At 39.2% G+C, this 24,714-nt stretch overlaps 1 protein-coding gene across 1 annotated transcript in view; it reads right to left on the bottom strand.

Annotated features, from left to right (window-relative positions):
- Positions 1–942: 942 nt before the first annotated feature.
- nsg2 (neuronal vesicle trafficking associated 2) overlaps positions 943–24,714 on the bottom strand; it is a 57,123-nt gene continuing 33,351 nt past the window's right edge. The window contains exons 4-5 of the mRNA XM_074673179.1: positions 5,282–5,392; positions 943–2,367 (exon numbers count right to left, since the gene is read on the bottom strand). Of these exons, the coding sequence (XP_074529280.1) occupies positions 2,170–2,367; positions 5,282–5,392 (309 nt within the window). The 3' untranslated portion in view covers positions 943–2,169. The remainder of the gene's footprint in view (positions 2,368–5,281; positions 5,393–24,714) is intronic.

Genomic DNA, 24,714 nt, shown 5'->3' with positions numbered 1-24,714 from the left:
GTATTTATATTGCCCAATCATACTATCAGCACTTTGAAGATCATGCAATGCAACATGAATGTTTAGTTTTGGCTCGAGACCCTCCACACTGATTCATTTTTGGCCCTTCACTGACACGAATTTGGGCACCCCTGCTTTAAAGGAACTCTGACGTTTTTTTTCAACAGCAACAAGATTAAACGTTTTGCCATATGCCTCGTCCATGTTTGAAATGTATAGCACTGAAAAGGAAAAATAAATGAGGACAGAAATGTTAATATTGATATTTTTGCAGATATGAAGTCACCTTTGGAAACAATCAAGTTAATGTGAATGATAACAAAAATAGTGGCTGTTTTAAGTTCATTTTGAACTGCAATGTTTGGTTTGGTGCAAACTTTGCACCATGGTAGACGATTCACAACACCATATAAGCCAATTTCCTGGACATGTTTTTTTTTATGCAGAGTTTAAATTAACTACGTCTATATTTTTCTCTTTTCTCTTCTTGTCATTTTCTTCTTTCTTTCTCTCTCAGTCTGGGAAGGACAGATGAAGCTGACAGATTCATTAAAGGAAAGCCTTTAATTAGCAAAGCCAGCTATTCTTGTCACTCACTGCTTCACAATGCAGCACAGTAAAATAAATCAGTGGAATTTTCTGCCAATCACTCCAAAGACGGAGACTGTTCCCAGCAGTCATTACACATACAGGTATTTTCTGCTGCCAATCACAAGGACTCTTCATTACAGCAGACAAATCTGCAGCTCAGGAAACGTCTGTACAAGGACAGCAGAGAACATATCTAATGTAGAGTTTCTCTTAACATCTGAATGACATAACGTGCTGTAGGAACAGCCGTCACTGTCATTCACGCAGCGCTGCCTGGAGGCCATATTATTAGGCGCTGTGTGAGCTCTTAAAGAGACACAGCAGTGAGCGGGACTGACAGACACACTCAGCACAGGTCACAGCTTGTTTTATTTGGAATTCAAACCAAGAGAAGAGAGAGGAGCAAGGATGCACACTGATAAATTACATCAAGTATCGCTACATATCAACTAACAACATCACAATATCTCGTAAAAGCGCTCTTGACAACAGATCCAACATTACAAATTGAAAAATAACTGTAGAGGGCAGAACAAAAAAAATTGGCTGCAGTTGAAGCCGTTGATAAATGTATTAAAACACAGCAGAAAACAAACTGTTTTGGCAAGACATCGCCTTACGCAGGGCATTTCCTTTCCCCTCTGCGATGTTGTCTTTAATGGAGCTAAAGGACTGGCAGCTGAAGCAAAATGAAAGGAAAGAGGACGTCTGTTTAAAAAGAAAGAAAAACCTCAGGGGAAAAGCTACTACAATGCATACAGACACAAAAAACTAGCTTGAACGCACAGTTGTATGTACAGCTTGGGTTACTGGGGGATTCTAGGATTGAAAATGTAAAGCACAGCACATTGAAATGTCATCATACGAGAGCTATCAAACAGCCATAATGGAAAAATGTATTCAATCAACACAGGATGTGGACACTGGCGTCTAAGCTTCCTTGTACAGTAAATTATTTAATTCAGGATCAAAAATGTGTAGCTGCAGTATCAGGTCAGATATTTCCATTGGAATATGAAGTGAGTTGTGTGTAAGTGTTTGAGAGTACAGTCTTTAACTGAGGTTTTGCAGTTTGAACAAGAAAGCAAAGGAACTGTGAATGGATTTACAGTAACTACAGTATACACACTGAAAAATCTCCAGACTCCAGAGAAGCTCACAAGAATGAATTTCAGCACTAACTGGCGTCTATGTACAGATGATCAGATAATGCCTGATAATCACATAAAAATGGTCGATACATCACAGTTAAAAAATAAATTCATCATGACAGTCAATAAATAAGTTAGAAAGAGAGAGTAGACTGTGTGTGTGTGTATTTGTATCAGCAGACATGGCCCCTTGCTGAAGGAATGAGCACTAACATGTAAATGTAAATGACCTAGCATGTGCTTTGTGTGGTTTTATGTCTGCATGCATGTTTTCACTTCATGTTCTTGTTAGATATAAACTTGTACATGTCTCTTTTGTCTATTCGTCTACTTTTTTTTTACCTACGTATCTGTGTTGAGATCTGCCTGTGTCTTTGATTTTTATGTCTGCAAGTGTTGTTTGTATGTGTACAACCACTCAGCGAACTCAGTGGCCCTCTCCACTTGGAGGTTTAGCATCGTGCTGCTGCCCCCCTGCCCCTCCTGGCAGCCAGGGGGAGACAGAGTGCGAGGTGGTCTGCTTGGCCATGCTGTAGTGGCTGATCACTGTGTAGAAACGGCCTCGTGAGTTGGCGTCCTGGGCGGCGTAGTAGGCCTCCAGAGAGGCAGGGATACAACGCTTGTGCTGAGGGGGACAGAAATCAGCAATGATCAATAGATTCAGTGATAGAGATGTTTCTTTAAGCATCAAAAGTATGAAGATAAGGCAAGAAAGAATTATCCAGCTGTAAATTTTCTGACCAAAACTGAAGCTGCAATCGAAAATCTTGTACTGTTAATATAAAAGCTCATATTTATCTTAAATAATTTGTTTGCATAAGTCAGCAGGAAACATATCCACCAGAAACTCTTCCCTCTTAAACAGAAAATTCACCCGTTTCACATCTTATTTTTTAGTTTTGCCTTTGATTTATTTTTTATTTCATAACTTCATAAATTTTAATGTTGGATTCTTATTTTTTGATACCAGTTGCTGCCTTGGTAGTGGCTCCTTTGGATCCAAATACACAGGAAAAAACAAGAACTATGAACAAACAAAAAAAAGGTTGCATGTGTTGAGGCATCCTACAGAAAAATATGGGTCTATAAAAAATATTCCATAAATAAATAAATAAATAAATATTATGACTCAGGTTAGACCACAAAAAAGAGTTATTTTTAAGAGCCTGGAGATTTCACAAGTTGTCAAGTAGGTGAGATCTCTTGTTTTATAATTTGAACAGTATATTTTTCATATGATTGCAAGCTTCAAAATTCACTTGCAAATATATGAAGAGAGGCTATTTGATGTGAAGAAAATTTGCTGTTTTTTTGTATATCACTTATCTACCTGAAAATTGCTAGGACATTAACAAAACTAGAACCAAAAAGAAAAAAAACATCTGCAGCAGAGAGGCCCCCAAATGACTAAAAACTGTTTTTTGCCAAGATCTTATTTTTCAGCAATCTTATAAAACTAACGTCTCTTTTCCCCTATTCCCTTTTTGTATTAGAGAAAATAGAAGATAGAAAAAGCTATTTACATTATGTTGATAGATCAGCTCATTGTGGGAGCATATAGAGATGAAGGGTCTCACAGGCCGTATTACTGACCATATTTTTAGTCTCTTTTGCATTATAATGTGCTTTAGTGTATATATCAACAACCCTTCCTGCATCTGAGTGTATGTGTGACTGAGCGCTCACATCCTTGTGCACATTTTTCTATTGACACTTCTGCAGTATGTGAACAAGTTGTGTGACACGTCTAATAATACCTCCGCAGACTGCAGTCAGAGCCCCTGCAGAGGCTGTGGTCCTGAAACTAGATTTATTCCACCTCAAAGACAGATTTGTCCTGAGACACAGACTGCCAAGGTGACCTCTTACACTCCTGTGAAACTTAAAAGTGCAGTGCAGTGAAAATCTTTAGGTACCAGTGAGGGGAGAAGAGGCTGTCTGCATCCAAAAAACTGCCAAACTTTGGAGACTCAGCTAATCCGGAGCGTATCATGAAAGCATGTTGTAGGATGAGGATGGTTAAACAAGCTCTTTCAGCCACATGGGTCAGAAATGACTGGTCACAATTTGCTGTAATTATTCTTAAAATGGCACTAAGCCAAATTTTCATATAATAGCTAACACGGCTAATCACACATGAATCCAGCTTAAAGAAAAAGGTCTGTACAAGGAACAATGGCGTAAAATTAAAGACAATTACAATAGCTGTCATAAATTTAATGACGTTAATGATGAATGGTCGCCTGTCTGATTACCCCTGTTTGAAAGGAGCTTCTCCTACAGGAGACTTGTCCTTACCTCTAACGTTGAGGTCAGAGGACATGTTCTAAGCATGATTATGGCTCAATCTGGCAGATTTAGTGTTTTCAGCCTTGAAAATGAATCACTGAAGCCTGTGCAGTGTTTCATAGTGAATAGGACACCCCACAAATGCCAACACAGTCATTGTCCATTTTTTTCCATCATCTAAAATTTCGCATCAGTGATGTTGACCACATTCACAAATGACGGCACTAACTTGAAGTCTGTTGGTCAAGTCAGGGCATGAGTTCATGGCTCTGTGATCTTCTAATCTGACAAACACAAAAAGATCATGTAGTGTGATTTTAGCATTTTAAGCTTAGCTGAGCTTAGCTAGAAGACTTGGCATATAGCTACCCTGGCTTTGATCAAAGCTATAAAAAAAACCTGCCTACCACTACTCATGCAGCTATAACTGTTTCTATCAAGAAAGATTATTTGTAAAATCTGAAGAGTAGGCCGTTTAAGAGAGTGTTCTGTGCTAGATGAGAGATTGGCTCAGAGCAGCTGCCGGCCACCAGCAGAGACTCCAGAAAGTTACCAGTCACGGCCAAGCGCTTTACCTCTAGTTTCTACTCACCACGATAAATAGTGTATACCAATAAGCTTCTGGTCTCACTTTATTGTTTTTTCTCCACCTTTTTTTAATTTTTTTTTTTGACATTTTTTGCAATTGACAAACGTTCGTAAAGGTCGCTGATATATCTCTATGGTTGAGCTGTCTAACATTTGGATCTTAGCTTTAAATCGAGTAAAACAAGACTGTGAAACATAAACTGTGGAGTTTAAAGTTGGGGTTGGATGCCAAAGTCTTTCATTAACTTAATTAATGTAATCATTCATGTACCTTATACTAAGCCACTCAAAAAATAGCCATTCCTTTAAACAGATAGAGAAGTAATTATTTTATTTTTTGGAGAGTCCAATCTCTTCCTGGCTCTCCCTCCCAACATATTTTACTATCTCCGAAAAAAAAAATGAAACTTTTCAGAAAATAGAGAACTTGAATATGAGGCAGCCCAATAATATTGTCAAATCATCGCAACAATCGGATGTGGGAAACATTTCTATGAGTTGCATTTATTTTTAAAGTTTGACCACAGCCCATCTGGAATGACTGGAGAGCCTGATTTTTTGACCTATACTGCAGCCAGCCACCAGGGGGAGCAGTTTTTGTGGCAAACTCACTTTGAGCCGAGCAAGATGATGTCAACTTTTTTTACAGCCTATGGTCTTACCTTATAAATGAATCCATCTGGGCAGGCATGGTCATAGGTGAAGGCTTTATAAACCACCAGGAACACGATGCAGGCGAGGAAGGCCAGGGCCAGGATGATCAGAATCGTCACCTGGAAGGAGAACAAACACCAGTCAGTGTGTGTGTGTGTAAGTGTGTGTTTGTGTGTGTGTGAATGTGTACCAGAGATGCAGAGAGTCTAGGTGATCTACAGTGTGTGAGGAAGGTTTAGGGTTAGAGTTAGACAGCGAAAAGATGGAGTATGTAAACTTGTGTGTGTGTGTGTGTGTGTGTGTGTGTGTGTGTGTGTGTGTGTGTGTGTGTGTGTGTGTGTGTGTGTGTGTGTGTGTGTGTCCTGATAATAAATGGTGCAGTGAGATGCTGCAGGCTGAGGCCAACAGCTCCTCAAGGCAAGGTGTTCCTGTTAAGCTGCAAGATGAACGACACAGGTTGTGACACAGTGTGGGGATAATTATGAGGATGCAGGTAGGTGGTCAATGGAGCCAATTTCTTTTAACCATTCTGCTGTCTCTTTGTTTTATCACATTCTTTGCTCTGTGTTTTGTAAACAAAAGTTGTAAATGGATTAAATGTGGCCTCTGTGACTTCTGGTTTGAGCTCCCTGTTTTAAAAAAATATTTTGACATTTTGGTAGTGACTGAAGTGACTGTACTTAGACAAAAAGATGAATACAACAAAGTTCAGGTTAAGCTATTTGGAACAGCTGACACAGCTCCAAGAAACAGCTACCTCTCACTGAACTACCTTCCGTTCTTGTCATGCTTAGTCTTATATAGGACACATTTGTGTTAACCTCCTGTAAACTTGAATTCAAAATGTTTTTCAAGCTAGCCTGTAAACATGATAATTCTTGGTGGTATTTGAAAAGATAAAGCAATGTCAAGGAGCATTGTCTTAATTTCACCTACAGGTATCTGGAACTAAGTTTTGAAGCTAAGTGATGTCAGTCGCCTTATCAAAATATTGACAGCCAACAGCTACAATTGCTGTTGTAAAATTAAAAACATCTCATAATTTTAATATCTTTAAAGAAAGTTATAAAAAAAAGGTATGTCAGCAATTCAGAACTGTTATTTAAAAAACTGTTAAAAAAAAAAAAAAAACCTTTTTCTGTACCAAGCTGCAAACGTGTCACAATTAGCGTTTCAAAATGGGTGTTAATGGGGTCTCCTGGACTTTTGGAGCCAACCTCTGGTGGCCACTCACAGAACTGCTGTTTGTTTTTTGTTTTTACACTTGAACAGTGCTGCAGTTTCATCATTGATGGATAGTGTTTTGGCTTTATATAGGTTATATTACCTTTGAAGCCAGCCTCAAGTGGACATTTGGGGAAATGCAGTTTTTCTGCACTTCACTTTGGCATTTTAAGCCCAGGAGGCTGTGGCTTAGCAATGTATGTTTTTCTTTATGGTGTATCAGATGTTTACTCTTTGCCTGTAAGGCCTTTAAGAGTAGTAACAAACAACCTCATAGCCATGATGTGCTGTAGTGAAGGCCTTGAAGTGCACTAATTTTATTGCTTCAAAGTCCCTGTAAAAAAAAGGAACAGAATTAGTTATAAAAAAAAGGCCTCAGTGAACTTCTTAATATGGTTCTTTACTGAGGTAGTTACTTTATAAGATGTACCATAAGCTCCCACCTCATAATAAGAAAATAGAAAGATCAGAACTTTAAAGCTGCTCCTGAACTGAGCCTGCTTCTCAAAATCTTCTGCTAACCCTCTGAGGTATCACCCTTAGTATGAAGATTCTTAAATTTTTAACCTAATGTGGGATTAAGATACGAGGCTTCATTATAACTAGAAGGATCAAACTAGGACCAGTGAAGCAGAATATGTGATATTTTTTTTATATGGCAGATTTTTATTTATATACATGGTAGAAGTTAAGGTCTTTAGTAATTTTAAATTTAAGTCACACATAATTTTGATACATTACATCAGAAGTGAAATTGCTGTGTTTCATTTAAAAAGGAAATAAAACATTGTTGTTGAAATGTTTTCCATTGCTTTGCACAATTTGATTAGTTTTGATTTGTTTTTCTTTGTAAATTTTGTTTGAGGTAAATGTCAGATGAAGCCTTTTATCACAGATATTCTTTAGAGTTTTTTTGATTGTTTGAGGTCTTAGGTTTGCACTAAGTGATGGTTGTAATGATAGACAGGCATCAAAGGAAATTTATTTGTTACCATAAGGTCCCAAAGCATCAGGACACTGCCTGTGGTTAAAGTGCTGTTTTTTATGTTTATTTGTTTGGTTGTGTTTTTTTTTTCTTTTAAGGCCGACATGTTCAGTCATTACAGTAAATTGTTAGAATTTTGCCTATTTAAAAATCCAGATAATTCAAACACGATAGTATTGTAATTTAAGTTTGATTTTCATTGTTCTCTGTGACTCAGAGATGCATGCTGACAGAATAACGTTGGTTAAATTAGGCTGAAATTCAATAGTTGACTATCGTGTTATGAAACCAGCCTCACAAATCAATCATCCTTCCTGGCACCAAAACCTAAGTTAATTGTCGACACACTTCACTTGGCAAGGGAAATGAATTAACCCTTTATCTCCTTTCTGAGTTTTTCCAGCTGCTGGCTGCAGAAAATTCTTTCTCTTCTCACTGTCAGTGAGATGGTGTTGGTAAACAGATTCATGGGTTGCATTTACAAGACTGCAGGCAGCTGAGAGGAGCGCCAATCAGCAAATTGTACCTTTAAGTTTCTGTTCTCAACAAATAATTTCTGCTGGTTTGTTTTCATATTGTGCAACTCTGTAGTGTTTTCCTGTATTTGTTTTTTAAAGAATCAAAGCACATTTATAAATCATGCTTAATAGCATCCACATGCAAATCTGATCTTAAATGATGGAAATAACACGTTTTCTTTTCTGGTGCAAATAAGAACACTCATCTCTAGTTTGAGGTGTAAAATATTCATTTCCCTGGCAGGCCAGACAAATGTTGTAGTAAAGCAGATTTACATATAAAAGGATTTGTTTCCTGCTACTTTCAACTTGACACACTGATTGGGTGCTTCTGAGCAAGCGTTAAATTGGAATTATGGAAATCAAGTGTAACGGATAGCTGTGTTAAAAAATGGTAAGTCGTAAATGCCACTGTAAGTATACATGTAGTGGCTGCATGTGCCTTTAGTTGCTTGAGTTTGTGTGTCTGTTTTTACACACAAACAGAAAATAAAATGTCAACATTAAAAAGTCAGACTTATCTCGCTGAGCAAGCTGAATTAAAGAATATCTTCCACAATGGATGAGTGTTTCTCATTTCCTGGCTCCATTAGACCAGCTACAAAACCATTTCCGAGTCACTGCTTTCTGTATGGTCTGTAACCGCAAGATGTCACAGCAATTACACACGGTTGTGATCATTAGTCTCCATCAGCATTGTGGGGGTGGACAGGGACATGCAAGCTAAGTGACTGTTTACTTGGTGTCAACCCAGGGACATGACTGCCAGCCTTGGTTGGTGCTGACATCCTTTGTAAATTACATCTCCTGCATTACACGCTGGGATCCATTAGAAGTAAGTATTTAAAGTCACGGTGACCCGCCTTTCTGAGCAGAAAGAGACGCAGAATGACTGATTTAGTCCCACCCTGACCCTCTTTGAATGGTGATGCACTTGAAGCAGCTTATTAAGAAGAAGGATTACTGTAAAGCCCCTCACATTTCATGGAGCGAGCAATGAGTGTTCAATGCATGTGAAGACCCAACTTTGCTCAGACACTTTGAAACATGAAACGAAGACTTAAGTCGCTCATGACAAGAGGAGATTTTCTCTTTTTTCAACAAACTAAGCTGCATACATTTGGATTATTTGAGATATGTTGTAGCTTTCCTCATAATAAGAGGGTTCGAACTATTGCTCAGCAATTAGACTTGGTTCTTAGCCTTTATAATGATTATACAGTAAACGTGAGATTAAATTCCAATTCAACACCTGTGGACTCAAAATGCAACAGGAGGAAATGTTGTACTACATCCCATATTTTTTTTACGCATTTGCTGCCTCACACTTGTGCACTGAGACAAAACACTGAAGATTGTGTGGGTCACCCTTTCGTTAGATCATGGGCAAAACAGCCCTGACAAAGACTCCACTAGACACGGTATGTGTCACCAAGAGGTTAATCAGAAGCTCCTTTAAATCCTAGAAAATGCAAGATTAGACCTCCATACATACCAAGGCTGTCCAGGATTTCACACAGATGCATTAAGGGCTTGAGATCAGGGGAATATTTAAACCAAATCGAAACGATCCATCAAGAATCAGACTACACAACTCTTCCACACTCTCCATACATATCAATAGCCCTGCTTCCAACAGTTTATCAGGTGGATCTAAACTGGTCTGGTTTGGATCAGTATGGTTTGGTTTGGGTTGGCTCTGTGAAGACTGATCTTGTTTGCGTTTCCACACCCGAAAATGCCCCCTTTGGTAGGCGGCGTGTAAGCCGGGGGCCGAAAGCCACGTTAATTACACAATAGCCTGACAAAAGCATGAGTAAGCTTTATTTCAGAGAACGCTGTGTGCCGCGAGGAGTAATACAGCTGCTGTCACAGGGTGAGTGGGGAGTCTTTCAACCAATCAACAGTCTGTAGTTTTCTTTCTTCTGGGATCGGATAGGTTTAGTTTGGCACCCCAACAGAAGGCTCCCAAAAAGTGTGATGGTTCATGTTGGTTATTTGGGGATCTGTCCTAAGATAAGTCTGAGGAAACACCACAAAATCCAAACTGAACCGCTTGATGGAAACAGGGCTCTTATAGCCAGTCTACACTTCTTGGACCACTTTTAGCATATATTTACTCAGAACAGTACACAAGAGTTGCACTTCTAGAAATGCTCTGACGGCAACGTCAGAGTTATTGACATCCCCCAGCTTAACCATATTCTGCTTTGACCACTTTATAAACAAAGGCATCGCTTTCTTACCCCTGTGACAAGAAACACAAATGTTTACTTCAACCATCATGGGTCAAACTGGTTTTGCTAATTGATGTTTTTACTCTTCGTCCCCCCAACCTGGGACCAGTTAGAATTACCTGTAGTAATATTTACTACAGGAACTCTGGTACTATGCAGTGCTTGTGGTATTAAAATGAGGTATGGGATATAAAACAGAGTACTTTGTCAAAAAAAAAAAATCCATCATTTAATCAGTCTCTCAAAAACATGAATTTCCATTGAAATTTATAGGAAAAAAAAAAAACAGAAGAGAGCACAACCAGCAGGCTGTTACTGATACTCTAAGCTAGCTTAGACTTAAGCTAGTTTACCAAATGTGCACTTGAATGATGGGGGGGGTTTTTTAAGGATTAAAAGGATGTTTTAAGTTCTTAGAAAAAAAGTAAAAACAGAAACAAGTTAAATATGTTTAAAAAAAAGAATTTTCTGTTTTTAATAGTCGTAGAGTGTCAGGAAAGGTCAAAATCTAAGCTGCTACTGTTACTGTTAGCTTAATGTGTTTCAAGGTGATCTACCGAATCAGGTCGCTGGAGGATTATGGGACATATTTCAAACCTATGCTGGGTTAGTTAAGGTATTAAAGGAGCATTCCAGTTGTCATCACAAATGAAAAAGAAATATGCACAGTTGAGACAGTGCGTATTAGTCTATAGATATTTTTTTATAGATTGTCATACAACAGTTTTAAGGTCAAATGAAGCAATAATGTTAACAGTATAAGAGCTTTTATGTTGTCTAAAACAGTCGTTCAGTGGATTATTCATTGGTATCAGAAATAGATCAACTAACCGCTCTTTAATGATGCTTAAAATGAGGTCAAGTCACAGATCAGTGGTATTAACCCCAGCATGGATTTTAAAGCTTATGCTAGCCTTGATTGTAGATACAACACAGTGGATACAGCAAAAGCAACGGCTCAGGCCCTTTGTTACAGAAACCATTGCTAGAAAATCCCTGTTGATGCAGCTGTGGCCATGTGGTATATAAATCCATTAAAAATCTATCTGACCTTTCTCCATTATTCATAATCTGCCTGATCTCCACTGTAAACCTCGGGAGGTCAGTAGAGAAAATACTGCAACTCCCTCGATGCATGAAGTCAATATACACTTATATCCACCACAACTGGCCTGATGCAATTTCCTTCTATGATAAGATAATGCTGTAATACTCATGATATCAGGTGAATCTGTGCCAAGGGTGTGGACACATTATGCACAAGCGTATGAACAGAAAAGAAAAAAACAGAAGAAGATAAGTTTGGTTTATTTAATTTTATATCACCTTATCACCAGCACAACTATCACCCTGTAAGCCACGGGAAAGAAAACATTCGTGTGTTTTCTTTGCTTGGAGGTAAAAGCAAAGCATGATGGTATAAAAACTAAGATACTTTCCCTTTAAAAATATTTTCTCCAAAGTATAAGACTTGATGAACTACTTGGGCTTCCATAACCTCATATTTTGAATCACATGGCATGAAACTGACTCTGAGAAATATAAAAACTTCTCAGCACCATCACTGTTGAAAGTACATCCAGCCGTGCACCACCAGACAGATGAGACGGCTCATACTCTTTCTCGCTCAGATAATCATAAAGGCCAATCATATTCCTGTATTCTGAAATGGGGCAGATTCTAAAAGAGTACAACACGGGAGTTTCACATCAGCCTTTTCCTTAACAGCTAAGATGGCAGCTTCCACCACAGGGAGGTTCATTAAATCCACTTTTGTGGTCATTTTAAACAAACAAGACAATGTCTTTTTTTAATCACAAAAAAAAAATAAAAAATAAAAATAAAAATTGGCAGTTAATTTTCCATACAGACCACATCATTAATAAAAAAAACAGCCCGTGTGAACACTTGGTTCTGATTGGTTAAAACCCATCGAAAATGGATAAAATCAGCACACATGTAACTCCAAGTACAAAGTGATCATTATCAAGCCCGTTACATTTACCCTGACCGCTGACACTGTGGGGCTGTGTTAGTTCCACTGGTTTTCTGAGTTTTCTGATAAATCACTGTGGAATAATCATCATGAGTGTCAGGCTGCTATGGAGAGCTGGGGGATGATGACAGTGACAGGACACAAATGTGAGAGCAGCCTGAGGAGCTACTGAGCCTGAACTATCTCTGGTACGAGAAATAGAGCAAGATTCTGTCCTGCTACCCAGGCTGGTGAGTGTTTCTTTAAAAAGATACCAGTTAAAGCTAAAAAGTAAGCAGCATGATGAAAGTAGTGGCTTCTGCTCCATTTCTGTTGAAGGGTGAGTCAAGAGCAGAGACCCAAGGAGGAGAGGTGAATGACAAGTGAAAGCTGTGTCACCAAAATCATTTTGTTTACACCAATCAATTCACCTTCAGGTTTGCACCAGGGTGTTGTTCACACGTACGGTTTTTAATCTGCATAAGCACCCGCTCATTATACATTAACACTTATAATGCGTTTTAAGAGTTGATCTTTAAGCTGTTTAATTTTAATGAGGTGTATAATTTGGGCCATCTAAAAATTAATTTCATCACGTTTACACTAAAGCTAAAAATATTTTATGAAAGACAAACTTTGGAATATGGACTTTAACCCTTTAATCTGGATAAAATGGGATTCAGATGTGGCTCAGGTGAATTGTAATGAAATTCAATTGTGAAATCTGAATAATTTTGCTTAATTTTCCATACTTTCATTACATTTGAGAAAAAACTCTTAGTGAACTAAAATGTGCTGCATGCCCTGCTCTTTATTTTTCTCACATCTCAGAGTGTTGTCAATGAAACAGCAGCTGTAGACTGTAGACTGTTGTGTATTATGGAGGCAGACAGACAATCAAACCAGATTATAAAAAATCCAGCAGAATACTTCCTCTTTTTCTGTCTTCATCTCTGTCTGACTGCAGATTAAGCATCAACAGTCTACACCTTTAATTTACCCACAACACCATCTGCTTGTTTCCCTCAACACCTACTGTCTGGTTTCTAAAATATTGATTTTTAAGTCTCAGATTATCCACATAAATATAGTTCCTTGATATTATTTATGACTCCACACTGCAACACGAGTTCAAAGACTGTTTTCCTGAGTGGATTTGCGTCTTTACAGCCCATTTCACCTCTTTATGACATATGATTTCTCTCCTTTTTTTAACACCACACCATGTTAGAATGCAACACGCCACCCACGCTTTCACTGCTGGGACTTGACACGCCATATGGGGGAGCAGACACCTCCTCCTATTCAGTCGAGGAAGGAGAAGAAGAGAATATGTAAGTGTGCAGAAAGGAGAGGAGGTTGTGTGTGTGTGTGTGTGTGTGTGTGTGTGTGTGTGTGTGTGTGTGACAGGAGAGGAGAGAAATGACGCTGATAAAAACAGATAACACGAGGTGACAGAGGGGGCAATGTGAGAAATAAAGGAGGAGACAATGATGGCAGAAAGAGAGCTAGTGTTGGAGATAAGAGTGCAGAGGGAGCCTCTCCTTCCCTCTTTTGTAGCGAGAAAGACAGACAGGGAGGCGGACAACAAACACAGTGGGATACCTTATGCTGCATCCATCAATACATGGCTAAAGAGCACATGTTGTGGTTTATTCATCTTCCTATGGCCCCTCTGACACCTTTACAATAAAAGGGCAACAGAGATTCAGTCCAGCAGATTCTCAATGATTATTTTCCACTGTGTTGTATAGTGAAGCCTGCTGCTGCCATTCTCAGCTACATGCATTAAAAAGGGCTATTAATATCAAATGAGGAAAGGTCTAATATAACATATACTTTATCTTGGCTGTAATAATCTGCTTTGCCTTCAGGGGAGTTTGTTGATTAATGAAATTAATGAACTTGGTGACAGGGGAAGGGAGTGCAGAGAAAGCCTGCCCTAAAAAAAAAAAAAAAAAAGCTTGAAGGTCAGAGTTAGATTGCAGCAAAGGCTTGGACAGCAGACATCCACTAGACTAAACATCCAACAGTGAAGTGTAGGACAAGTGGGTAATGCATAGGTTGGTTAATTTCAGGGTAGAAGAACATGTTTCTGTTTTCAAACTTCCTGCAGTTTTAAGAGTCTGAACTGAAGAAGTGTTTCCATGCGTGCTGTTCCCGCTGCTTAACCCCTTACTGCCTAAATGAATTTACAATTACATAAAACAATTGTTATTGTGTGTTTTTGCATTTTTATGCTATATTTGGATAAAGTACATAAGCCATATGAGAAACATAAATTAGTAAGTTCACCCTCTGGCCAATATATTGAGACATAGTGTATTAGATACAACCCTTGGTATGTGTAGAATATGAATCAATAGGCATTAGTGGGATACAAAGGGTCAAAGGTCATCTAACCTGCAACAAGACCTGACAGGGTGCATTGCAAATTTGTGACAACAGGCATCAAAGGGTTAAATAAAATGTCTATGATTAGGATATAACAGACTCTGGGGTTGCTTGATTCACTCTAAGATATTCCAACCACAGAAATCTGAATGTATTCCAGTTACACGATTCCCCATTACATGTATGAATCTATCATGTTCACTGGATAATAGGGATGGGTGACAGTAACCGGTTCCTGTAAGGAATTAATAAGAAACTCTATATAACACACACAGAAGTTCCACCCAGATGCATTCACATGGAGACACACAAATGCACACAAACACTCCACTCTACACTCGGTACAAACATTTCCCACCGCCTTCTCTGCCGAGATGCAACACTCACTCTCCTGCACACCTGGGCTTTCTTAGGCTTTAAATACAGGGTGTCTTTTAGTATACAGACCCATTTACAGTTTGTAAGCTAGAAAAGCACTCAGAGAGTACAGGCCTTCACCAAGCATATTGAGATTGTCACGCAACACCTAAGTCCTACTTTAATGTTATACTCCCTTTCAGCAGACTGTCTGCTACAGTTTGGTGGAAGTTGCAGGTTTGTACAATGATTTGTTACCTGACAGTGTTGAACATTTTGATGACCCAGTACATATTTCATATTCTGGATCTTAGTATCTAGAATTTTGCCAGGATCTGGATCGTACTTTTACATCTGAAGAAAACACGCACCAACCACCACTTCATGGCTTACCAAACCTAAAGGTACCCACAGATGTGGGAACTGTAACCATTGCAACAACATCAAACACAACAAATTCATGGACTCTTTTAATAATAAGAACTTACTACTGGGAAGAATTTGCAATATAACTTTTGTTGAGTACAGACTTGAATGTGAATGTGGTTGTTTTTACATTGGGCGAACAAAGAGAAAAATGTGTGAAAGACTGGTAGAACACAAATATACCATAAGAACTCTCAACCCGAACTACTCAGTGGCACAACACTACAGTTCTGCAAGACATACCAATCTAAATTCTCTCAGAGTCATTGCTATTGAAGTAATTCTGAGATCTTTGAGGGAAGGGGACAGACTCAAACGTCTGTTAAAACGTGAAACATTTTGGATCTATACTTTAAAAGCCAGGTCTAAATGAAGAAATTGATTTGTCTCCTTTTTTATAATGTATCGTGTCTATCAGTGTTTGGTATGTTTATCTCTGTGCAGCCAGGCCTTTTGTACTTTTTACTTGCGTATTTTTGTCTTAACATGTCTTTTCTAATGTCTGATGTCATCTGACACAATCACATGACACTCCCTAGGTATTTTAACACCTGTTTCATGTTGCTTATTATGTCCTGATGAAGACTTGGATGAGTTGAAACGAGTAGACATGTCCCTGATATAATAAAGGATTTTCTTTCACCTGAGTGCCTCTGATCGCATGCTGTTTTCTAAAGTACTTTTACATCTGTCAGAAATTATGGTGACCTTATCTTGTATTGTTTTACAAAGCAATTCAACCATTTATCATGTAGTCATATACACATATGGTGAAAACAGCCATATCTCACAATGATAAAGAATCTTTGAAAAAAATCCTGGATCCAGACGGTGATTCGGATCGCCTCCACAATTTAGTCACTTCTTTCTTATCCCATTTTGAACATTTCCTGAATATGTCATCCAGATCCGTTTGTTACTTTTTGAGCTATGTTTTTCACAGACAAACAAACAAACGGACAACTTTACCAAAAACAACCTCCTTGGTGGAGGTAATAATGATAAAGTAGATGGAAGGGGGTTAAGTTCAGCAACTGCAGTATAATCACTTTCCACATACATTAAGGGATTAACCACCAAAGATTGTGATCACTAAACTGACTTTGACAAATGGTCAAAAACTTCCAGATCTGGGTGAGGAAAACTGAACGGTTCTTCATAAACCATTCCAGCCCAAATAATGACAGATAGCACTTGGGCCCCTGTATGCAGGTGGACAGCTGTGTTACTTACAGTCTGCTGTAAAAAGCCTAAACTAGCCTTTGGTTATCTCACCGAAAGCCCTCCAAAGCTACTGCTGGCAGCTGGCAACTCCATAAAAGAGTACCTCATTACACCCAGCAGCCTGAGACTGACAGATGACAGATTGATTGGCAGGTGTAACTCATGATATTAACAACAGCTCTGAATCGCTCAAACGCCTCAGTAAGCCACGACAATGAGTGACAACACCGGGATGCATGAATAACTGCAGTGGAAGTTTAAGATAAGTTTTGGCATCATTCATAAAATTATTTACACCTGTGCTTTCCATACTGATAGAAAATGTGTCCCATGGAAACCTGTCTATCAAGTAAAACGACAGCTTCCAGCTCTCCTCTCACAGGTGGAGATTTGCAGTTTTTCTCTGTGTTGGATGATTGTAAATTGCAGATCTTTAGATTTCAGGCTGTGCAAGAGAAGAAGTGATTCACCATCACAGCGCTGGTACGCTGATTATAGCCATTCCATGCCATCTTACTACCCTGTAAGGAGTAAACAGCAGATAATGAAAATACATACTGCACAATCATTTCCAGTGACATAGGGTATAAAACTGTCTTCCTGCTGGAGCTTATTATCATGCAGACAAATAGTGATCCGGCCTGGGGTGTAGATGGAAATGTGTCATGTTCAGGTGTCTAATGGAGACACTAAGCCTCACCTGTTCATCATATTCATAAGGCTTTAAGTCCTGGATCAGCAGAGTACATAAAAATGTAAATGAAACATTCTCTCATCCTCTTAAGGCACTTTTGGGATGATGAAATTAATGAGGTGGGTGACGGGATGCCTTTAAGGATAACAGTGAGGGAGAACTGAAGGTCACAGGTTTGATGCCTTTGAGTGCTTGACTAAAACACCAAGCCTACACTCACTTTGTCACAGATATTTAGATGTACAGGGTGCAAGATATGTGCAGGGGGGTAAGAGCTGGAAGACAGACTCAGCTAAGTTTTTAAAAATGTGATAATTCAAACAGTCTCTTCTGAGTAAAAGTCTTGCATTTTAGCTTAAAGGGGCTGTGAGGAGTTTGAAAGTGATCTTGAATAAGTCTCACTTCTAGATGTATGCCTGACTGTAATCTGCACTGTAAAATGACATTATCTTCGTAGCTTCCCAGTTTGGTTGAGTGGGGCCGGAATAATTTATGGCACGTCAAAGTCTCTATGACAACACCACGCCAGCTGACGAAGTTTGGAAGTGAGAAGATAGATCTGTGTTTTTCTCTGATGAAAACAATTTATGTGATTAATTTAGTAGTGAGGGTAGACACAGGAGCCAGACTGTCAGACAGCAGAAGAAAGCTAAACAGGACAGTGATATATAACAGGGAGCGCTTTATACACAGCCCGAGCTAAAGGCTAAAACAATGGCTAAACTGTTTGTGATAATGTTCATTCCAACCCACAGTCAGCAGTTATTCTGCAGTGGTCTGTTCAAACTTGAGAGTCTATCAATAAAATGAAGAGTGAGGTTAGGTTAGGTTAGCTCTGCTTGATAAATGACTGGCAGGACAAAGCTAACCAGCATTCGCTAATGTTACACATTATGGACATGTCTCACAGCACTGGGCTGTCAGTGGTGCTACATACGGCCAGCTACCAAACTACTGGCTGAACAGTTTGATGTTGACACGTTAGCCTTCAGTTACATCATAGAATGGGGCTGATAGTAGCGCTACATATAGCTGGCTACTGACTTACCGTACAAACTTATGTTTGCTTGTTGTTATGTTTCAAACAATAGTACTACGTAACCACACTGATAAATGCCTAACCTTGTCGCACTGGATCCAGTAAAAGTTGTCTTAAACAAAGAAAATGTATTCCAAAACAAACACACGCCGTCAGAATTATACGACAGTGTGCGGAGACTCCAGGCCAGAAGGTGGCGAGGCAGTCCAATTAAAACAGATCCTCCTCGTGGCATCTTTAACTGAATGTGACAACTAAGAGTTCTAGCTTACCTCCGCATCAAGGCATAAATAAGCATTTTAACTCTTATGATAACTTTTGGTTTGCCTTTCAGTCCTGCATTTTATACCAACTGTTGGGCCATCTAACAAGAGTCACCCTTCTGAGGGATTATGAGAGCACTATTATGATAGAAGCATCTTCACAATTTGGTAGTAGAAACAACTGTGGCCACAGATTGGGATGCACCAATCCAGCCTTTCAAGTCCAGATATCGATACCTTTACCCTGTTTTTGTACCAGCCAATACCAATACTGAGCTGATCCAGAACCAGCATGTCTTTTCCTTAATGTGAGGATGAGACAGAGAATTATGCTGTGAAAACTACAGCTTTTCTAACTTGAGCTGAAGAGATTAGCCCTATGGATGTGCCAAACAGATTAGTCCTTCGCTGCCTTTCACCATTTCAGCTTTTCAAGTCCGCACTGGGCTGATTGTACGAGAATCAGATCAATGCACCACTAACCACAGAACAAGTCACAAACACAAAGTCTGCCATATTAACAGTGTTTGGTTTGTCCTTTCCGAAAAATGGAAGTGAATTTCAAGCAGCAAGCTCTTGGGTTGAAAACTGAAGCCAATGCAGAAATGCCAAAAGCTGCAGTTTCTCCACTTGAAGCTGGCTGCAAAAGCCAAGGAATCCCTAACAGGTGTGGTGTCATTTTTACAGCCTGGGAAAAAAGTCTGTTTTAGGAATGTAGCTTATGTATTTATTGTACACACTATGAGAGCAGTACACTTTTTATAGCACACATCATGAGGTCGCTAAATTAACTAACTTGTGAGTGTATTGTAGTTGCCCATTTCGAGGTTGATTCCAAGTTAGATTGAGGCAATATTCCCAATATGGTGACCCCCATCATTCAGCTTTAAAATGTTTCTCTAGAAACCAAAGGTTAACTTCCCCACATAACTTGAAGACAATCCACCCCCTCTGTCAACATATGGAGCTCATCGTAATGCACAACAACAGCACAACTTTGTATTCATATCTTGGACCGTTCTCTTATATTTTCCCCTGCTGTCCCAAATAATACAAATAGACCTTTGCTTTGTACAATAATTTGAACAAACTGAGAGAGACGATGTAGCTTAGAAGGGAACGGCTTATCACATCTGAAATTGGATCAGGGGCTTTTAGTTTGCAGTTGCTTGGAGCTGAAATGGTCCGACACCAGTGTTTTCATCTTTGATGCATTGCATTTTATAATCTTATTATGTGTTGTTCATGTAAAATCTTAATATAAGGGTAACAAGTAATGGAGCCCTAACATAAAAAAGTAAAGCAAAGAGTGAAATTTGTCCCTGCAACATGCTGTAGAATGAAGGTATGTTAGAATGATAGCTAAAAAAAAACCTAAAAAAATAAAATGAGTGATGTAAAACTTTTCAAACTTTTTCCAACGGATTTTCCTTCATGGCCTTTTTTTTAATCAATTACTGTTGATTTCATGCTCTATAACTGTGCCTCTGATGCAAACTCCTCTCTTGTTTTCAGTGGAACAAAGAGAAGGGGTCTGCAGGGAGCCGGCTACCTCTCAGAGCAGAGTATCCAAGCAGAGGAGAGGGATGTCAAGGAGATAGTGTGCGGGGATTTGAGCTCTCTGGGACCAGCGATCCGGTCAAGACAGCTACAGTAGTGTGGCAACAAAGTACAAACACTGTGCTGTCAAGATGCATCACATCGGGAAATGGGAGCACAAACTGTTAAAATGCCAACCTGACAAAACGGGAGATTTCGCTCTGAGCTCAGGTGAGCTGAGGTCTGCACATGAGGGCATGATCCCGCTCTGAGCTTTGCAGAAGGCTTTAAGAGGTTTAAATAAGCTACACTGGTCATTTTCAATGGTGTGAGAATACATTACCTTATAGTGCACATGGAGTTTCGCTACACACGCAAGAAGATGTTATAAAACTACCGTTCAATGTGAAGGTCACTTTGCTGCAGCAAGGAAATCAGCTAATCCAGTAAAGCCAGACAAAGCTGTGGTGTGTCAAAAAAAGCATCAAAACTTACTCCACAGTAAAATGTGAGTATGCACATCTTAAGGCAACGTATAGGGTCAGATATTTCCCTGTTATACTGTACAGAGAGGTGGATCCAGGGGAGTCTGATGATAGCATCAACACTGTAGGAAGTTTTGCTACATAGGGGTGTGCCATATCATACCGTCTACGATAATAACAGTATAACTTTTTTGACTAAATAAATTTGTCATTTCGCAATATTTACAGTGCAGAGGCGCAATAATGTATGATGCTCCCTGCTGTGTACAAAACAGCAATGGCCGAGAGTGAAAGTAGCACAGCAGCATCAACTTTGACCTAACATGAGGATTTAGAGCCTAAAAGAGGAGCTAGCTCAGTGATGTGGAGGTGGTTTAGCTGAACAAAGTTCAGACACGCAGCAAAACACATTAATTGCAAAATGTGCAGGAGAACTATTACGAAGGGTGGCAACACTACAAACGTGTTTCATCACCTAAAGCTGAAATACACGTCCGAATACAACCAGGCTATGAAGACGCGTTAGGAGGACGTGAAAGCTGCATTGTTATTGCTGGAATTTTTTGCCTCTACAACTGACATGTGGTCAGTGGTGAGCCTAACGTTCAAATCTAATATCATCACTACCCCTAATTCACACATAAAGAGTGAGCGCCGCGCAGTTTTGCAGATTTTAGCCGCGTGCCGATTCATACTGGATGCGTCTCTGGAGCACTGTGCAACCAAGGGGCAACATCAGATTAGTAAAGATGAGGCCTATGCAAAAGTGCTAAAAGTTGCTGTTCATCGAGAATCCGCATGAGGCTGGCTGCAGAAAGACCGGAAGTCACGTACACATCCAGCCATAAAAACAGACTTTTACAGCATTAAAAAGCGTCTTTACAGCCTGGTTTAAAAAAACGGCCTAAAACGGTCTAAAACGCTGATTTCACTTTCTGCGCACACTGTAGGCCTACGGTGAGTGAATTTCTTTTCTTACTCTGTGGTTTAGAAGTTATTAGGATCGTTTGATTTTCCACTCAGAGGCACAGCTCAGGTCACGTGACTAGCGGGCGCCCTGTAGCTGCCTTGAAGAAAAACTCACAGCCGGCGTCCGCAGATTGGCTTCATTTCATGGTTTCAGGAACAGACAGGTGGCGTCGCAGAGGCTGTGTCCATGTTCTATACAGTCCATGCTCACAACACAGCGTAGGGCAGCGCCCATAGCAGTTTGATACCTGAGATCACTGGGGAATCACATGTTCCTACAGGAATTCAACCCATGACAACCTAATTTCGTAGTTAATTAGCATGTTAAACTCATCTGGTCCTCCCAAAACTTCAGCACCTTCAGTCCATGCCTCCTCCTTTCTGTTGGTGTTCTTATAGAATTGATGTGTTGTGTCGAGTTATGAAGTTTTTCACCTGCAAGATGAACTCCTCCTCCAAAAAAAAAAATAGACTTCCTCTGGATCTGACTTACTTACTATGTGTACATTTCAAGCTTGCGTAGTAGTTGGAGTTAATGATTGGAAAAGTGGCTTCTATACTGTTTGTGCAATAAAATGCTGTTATTCAGAAGCAGCAACCACTGATAATAAGTTGTTCGTTTTTTTCCCCATATCGTCATAAATATCGTTATCGCAAATTTCCTTAAAAATATTGTGATATAATTTTGAGGCTATATTGCCCACCCTTGTTGCTACAGGCAGCAAGTGCTGGGTGACTTTAATACTGGAAATACATCTACCAAATAATCACAGAGCAAGGGGATGTGAAATTTTACCACTCTATCGTGTTACTTTTATTGAAAAATAAATAAATGTGTGTAATGATTAGATCAGAATCTGGGTTTTCCCTGCCAAGTCAAAAAAGTCTGTCTGTGCCTATGTGCCTTTCTGCAATTTGATGAACACATCTGGAAAATGCATGGTGAAAAATTTATCACATTCATAACAAAACAGGAAACTTTATGTGTTCACACAGTGGGGTAAAGCATGCACTGTTTGTTCACATGCACACCAAAATGTCCACACATGAGCACGCTGTGTGAAAATAACTACCAAAACTAAACAGTAAACAGTCAAACTGAAGTCTGTCTGGTGTGAAAAAAATAATGATCTCGTTTTCTGTGACTGTGTCCATCAAGAGAAAGAGAGAAACTTGAAAACACTTGAATGTCCTCTGCAGTCTCCTCCACACAGTAAAAGTTTTCTCTCCAAGTTGTACCAACTTGCAAGAAGAAATTGAGTGTTCTGCCTGCTACAAATGGTCTGTTCCAGCAAAAATGAAGCAGCATTTGTACCAAAAAACAAAATGATTAGGGTCAAAGGTCAAGTCAGTTGTGCAGTTTTTACCTATCACCATCCCTATCAGTAAGTTTAACTCAGGAAAATTTGATTTGATCTTAAATATAATCAAATACAAGCCTTAGCTTTGCTAAAAATATACAGAGCACCAACTTCCTGTAATGACTTTAAAAAACAAAAACAGATTTTTCTCTGGATGTGAGCAGCATCCGTGTCATGTGTGATGTTTCAGACTTTAATGAAGAGCAGGACTTCTGCTTTGTAAAAATAAGTTTGGACTACACAAGGCTAAATGTACACAAAGGAAGTAGGGTTTGACTGTATTACTGTACTTGTTTTCTGCATGTGTTTGTGTGTAGATAGGGTTATTGTGTTTCTTTTCCTACTCCCCCTGCTGCTCTGCTGTAAGATTTGTCATAAAAGGACATCAAAAGTCTTTCTCTCATACAGACTCAACTAGTTAAGTACAGAGTGAGACAGTGCATGTGCAGCAGGAGATAGATGCTAATTATGCAAATGTATCCCAATTAAGCATGGTCTCTATGGAGACGCAACTTCAAAGCTTTAGTTGGAGACCGCTGTCATATTGGTTAGAGACGTTGCTAAGAGGAGATCACGCTCGCGCAGACAGAAACAAAGAGCAGAGGGGCTCTAAGTGGTTTAAACAGGGAGGTGCAGAAAACTTAAAAAAATAATAACTCTGAAAGCCCCAAAACTTTTGATTTTCACAATTTTTCTACCTATAAAATGTGCTTTGATGATGATATGTATTCTGAAGGCAGCAATAACAACATCAAAGCACACACACACACAAACACACACTCATTATGACTCAGTAATTCATCTCAGAGGAGGAACTAAACATCTGGTTTACATTTGCTAATCAGCTCTAACTCTGCTCAATGAAGATGTTACAAGAGAGGAATATTATAAATGATAGGACCAGCCCCTCACACACACACACACACACACACACACACACACACACACACACACACACACACACACACACTCCTTTAGACGGTTGTTTACACAAAAAGACAAGGTTCATTACTCTAATGTTTCCCCAGCTCTATGTCTCCTGGGAAATTTTTATGTTCCTACATTTGTTCACCATGTAGACAACTAGCACTCTCTCTTTCTCTCACACACTCTATCTATCTATCAATCTATCAATCTATCTATCTATCTATCTATCTATCTATCTATCTATCTATCTATCTATCTATCTATCTATCCTACTTCAGTTTTTCTGACAGGTTTCCTCCTCTCTCTCCTGTTTTTTTCACAGTTGTGTTCAAACTTATATTTCTTTTTTAAGCAAATCCCCTCGATCTGTTAGCTTATTACTTTTTTGCTTGTATAATATAATCTTTCAATACGTTGATACTTGCATTTTTGTAAGTGCTTACTTAGGCTAACTTTATTACCTCCATCATGGAGGTTCTGTTATGAGAGAGTTTGTTTATCTGTGAACAACGTAACTCAAAATGTAACAAACAGATCTTAGTGAAATTTACAGGAAATGTTCAAAATGGGATAAGGAAGAAGTGATTCAATTTTGGAGGTGATCCAGATCACCGTCTGGATCCAGGACTTTTTTGAAGGATTCTTTATCATTGTGAGATAGGGCCGTTTTCCCCATATGTGTATATAACTCCACGATAAATGGCTAGGTTGGTTTGCAAAACAATACAAGACAAGGTCATCATCATTTCTGACAGATGTAAAAGTATGATCCAGATCCTGGCAATATTCTGGATACTAAGATACAGAATATGAAATATGTACTG

The sequence above is a fragment of the Halichoeres trimaculatus genome, unplaced genomic scaffold (assembly GCF_033239565.1).
Source record: "Halichoeres trimaculatus isolate MK-OKI-2021-1 unplaced genomic scaffold, fHalTri1.1 fHalTri1_scaffold_6, whole genome shotgun sequence".
In the NCBI taxonomy this organism is placed as follows: Eukaryota; Metazoa; Chordata; class Actinopteri; order Labriformes; family Labridae; genus Halichoeres; species Halichoeres trimaculatus.
The sequence above is the reverse complement of the archived record's forward strand: the minus strand, read 5'-3'. Positions and strand labels throughout refer to the sequence as shown.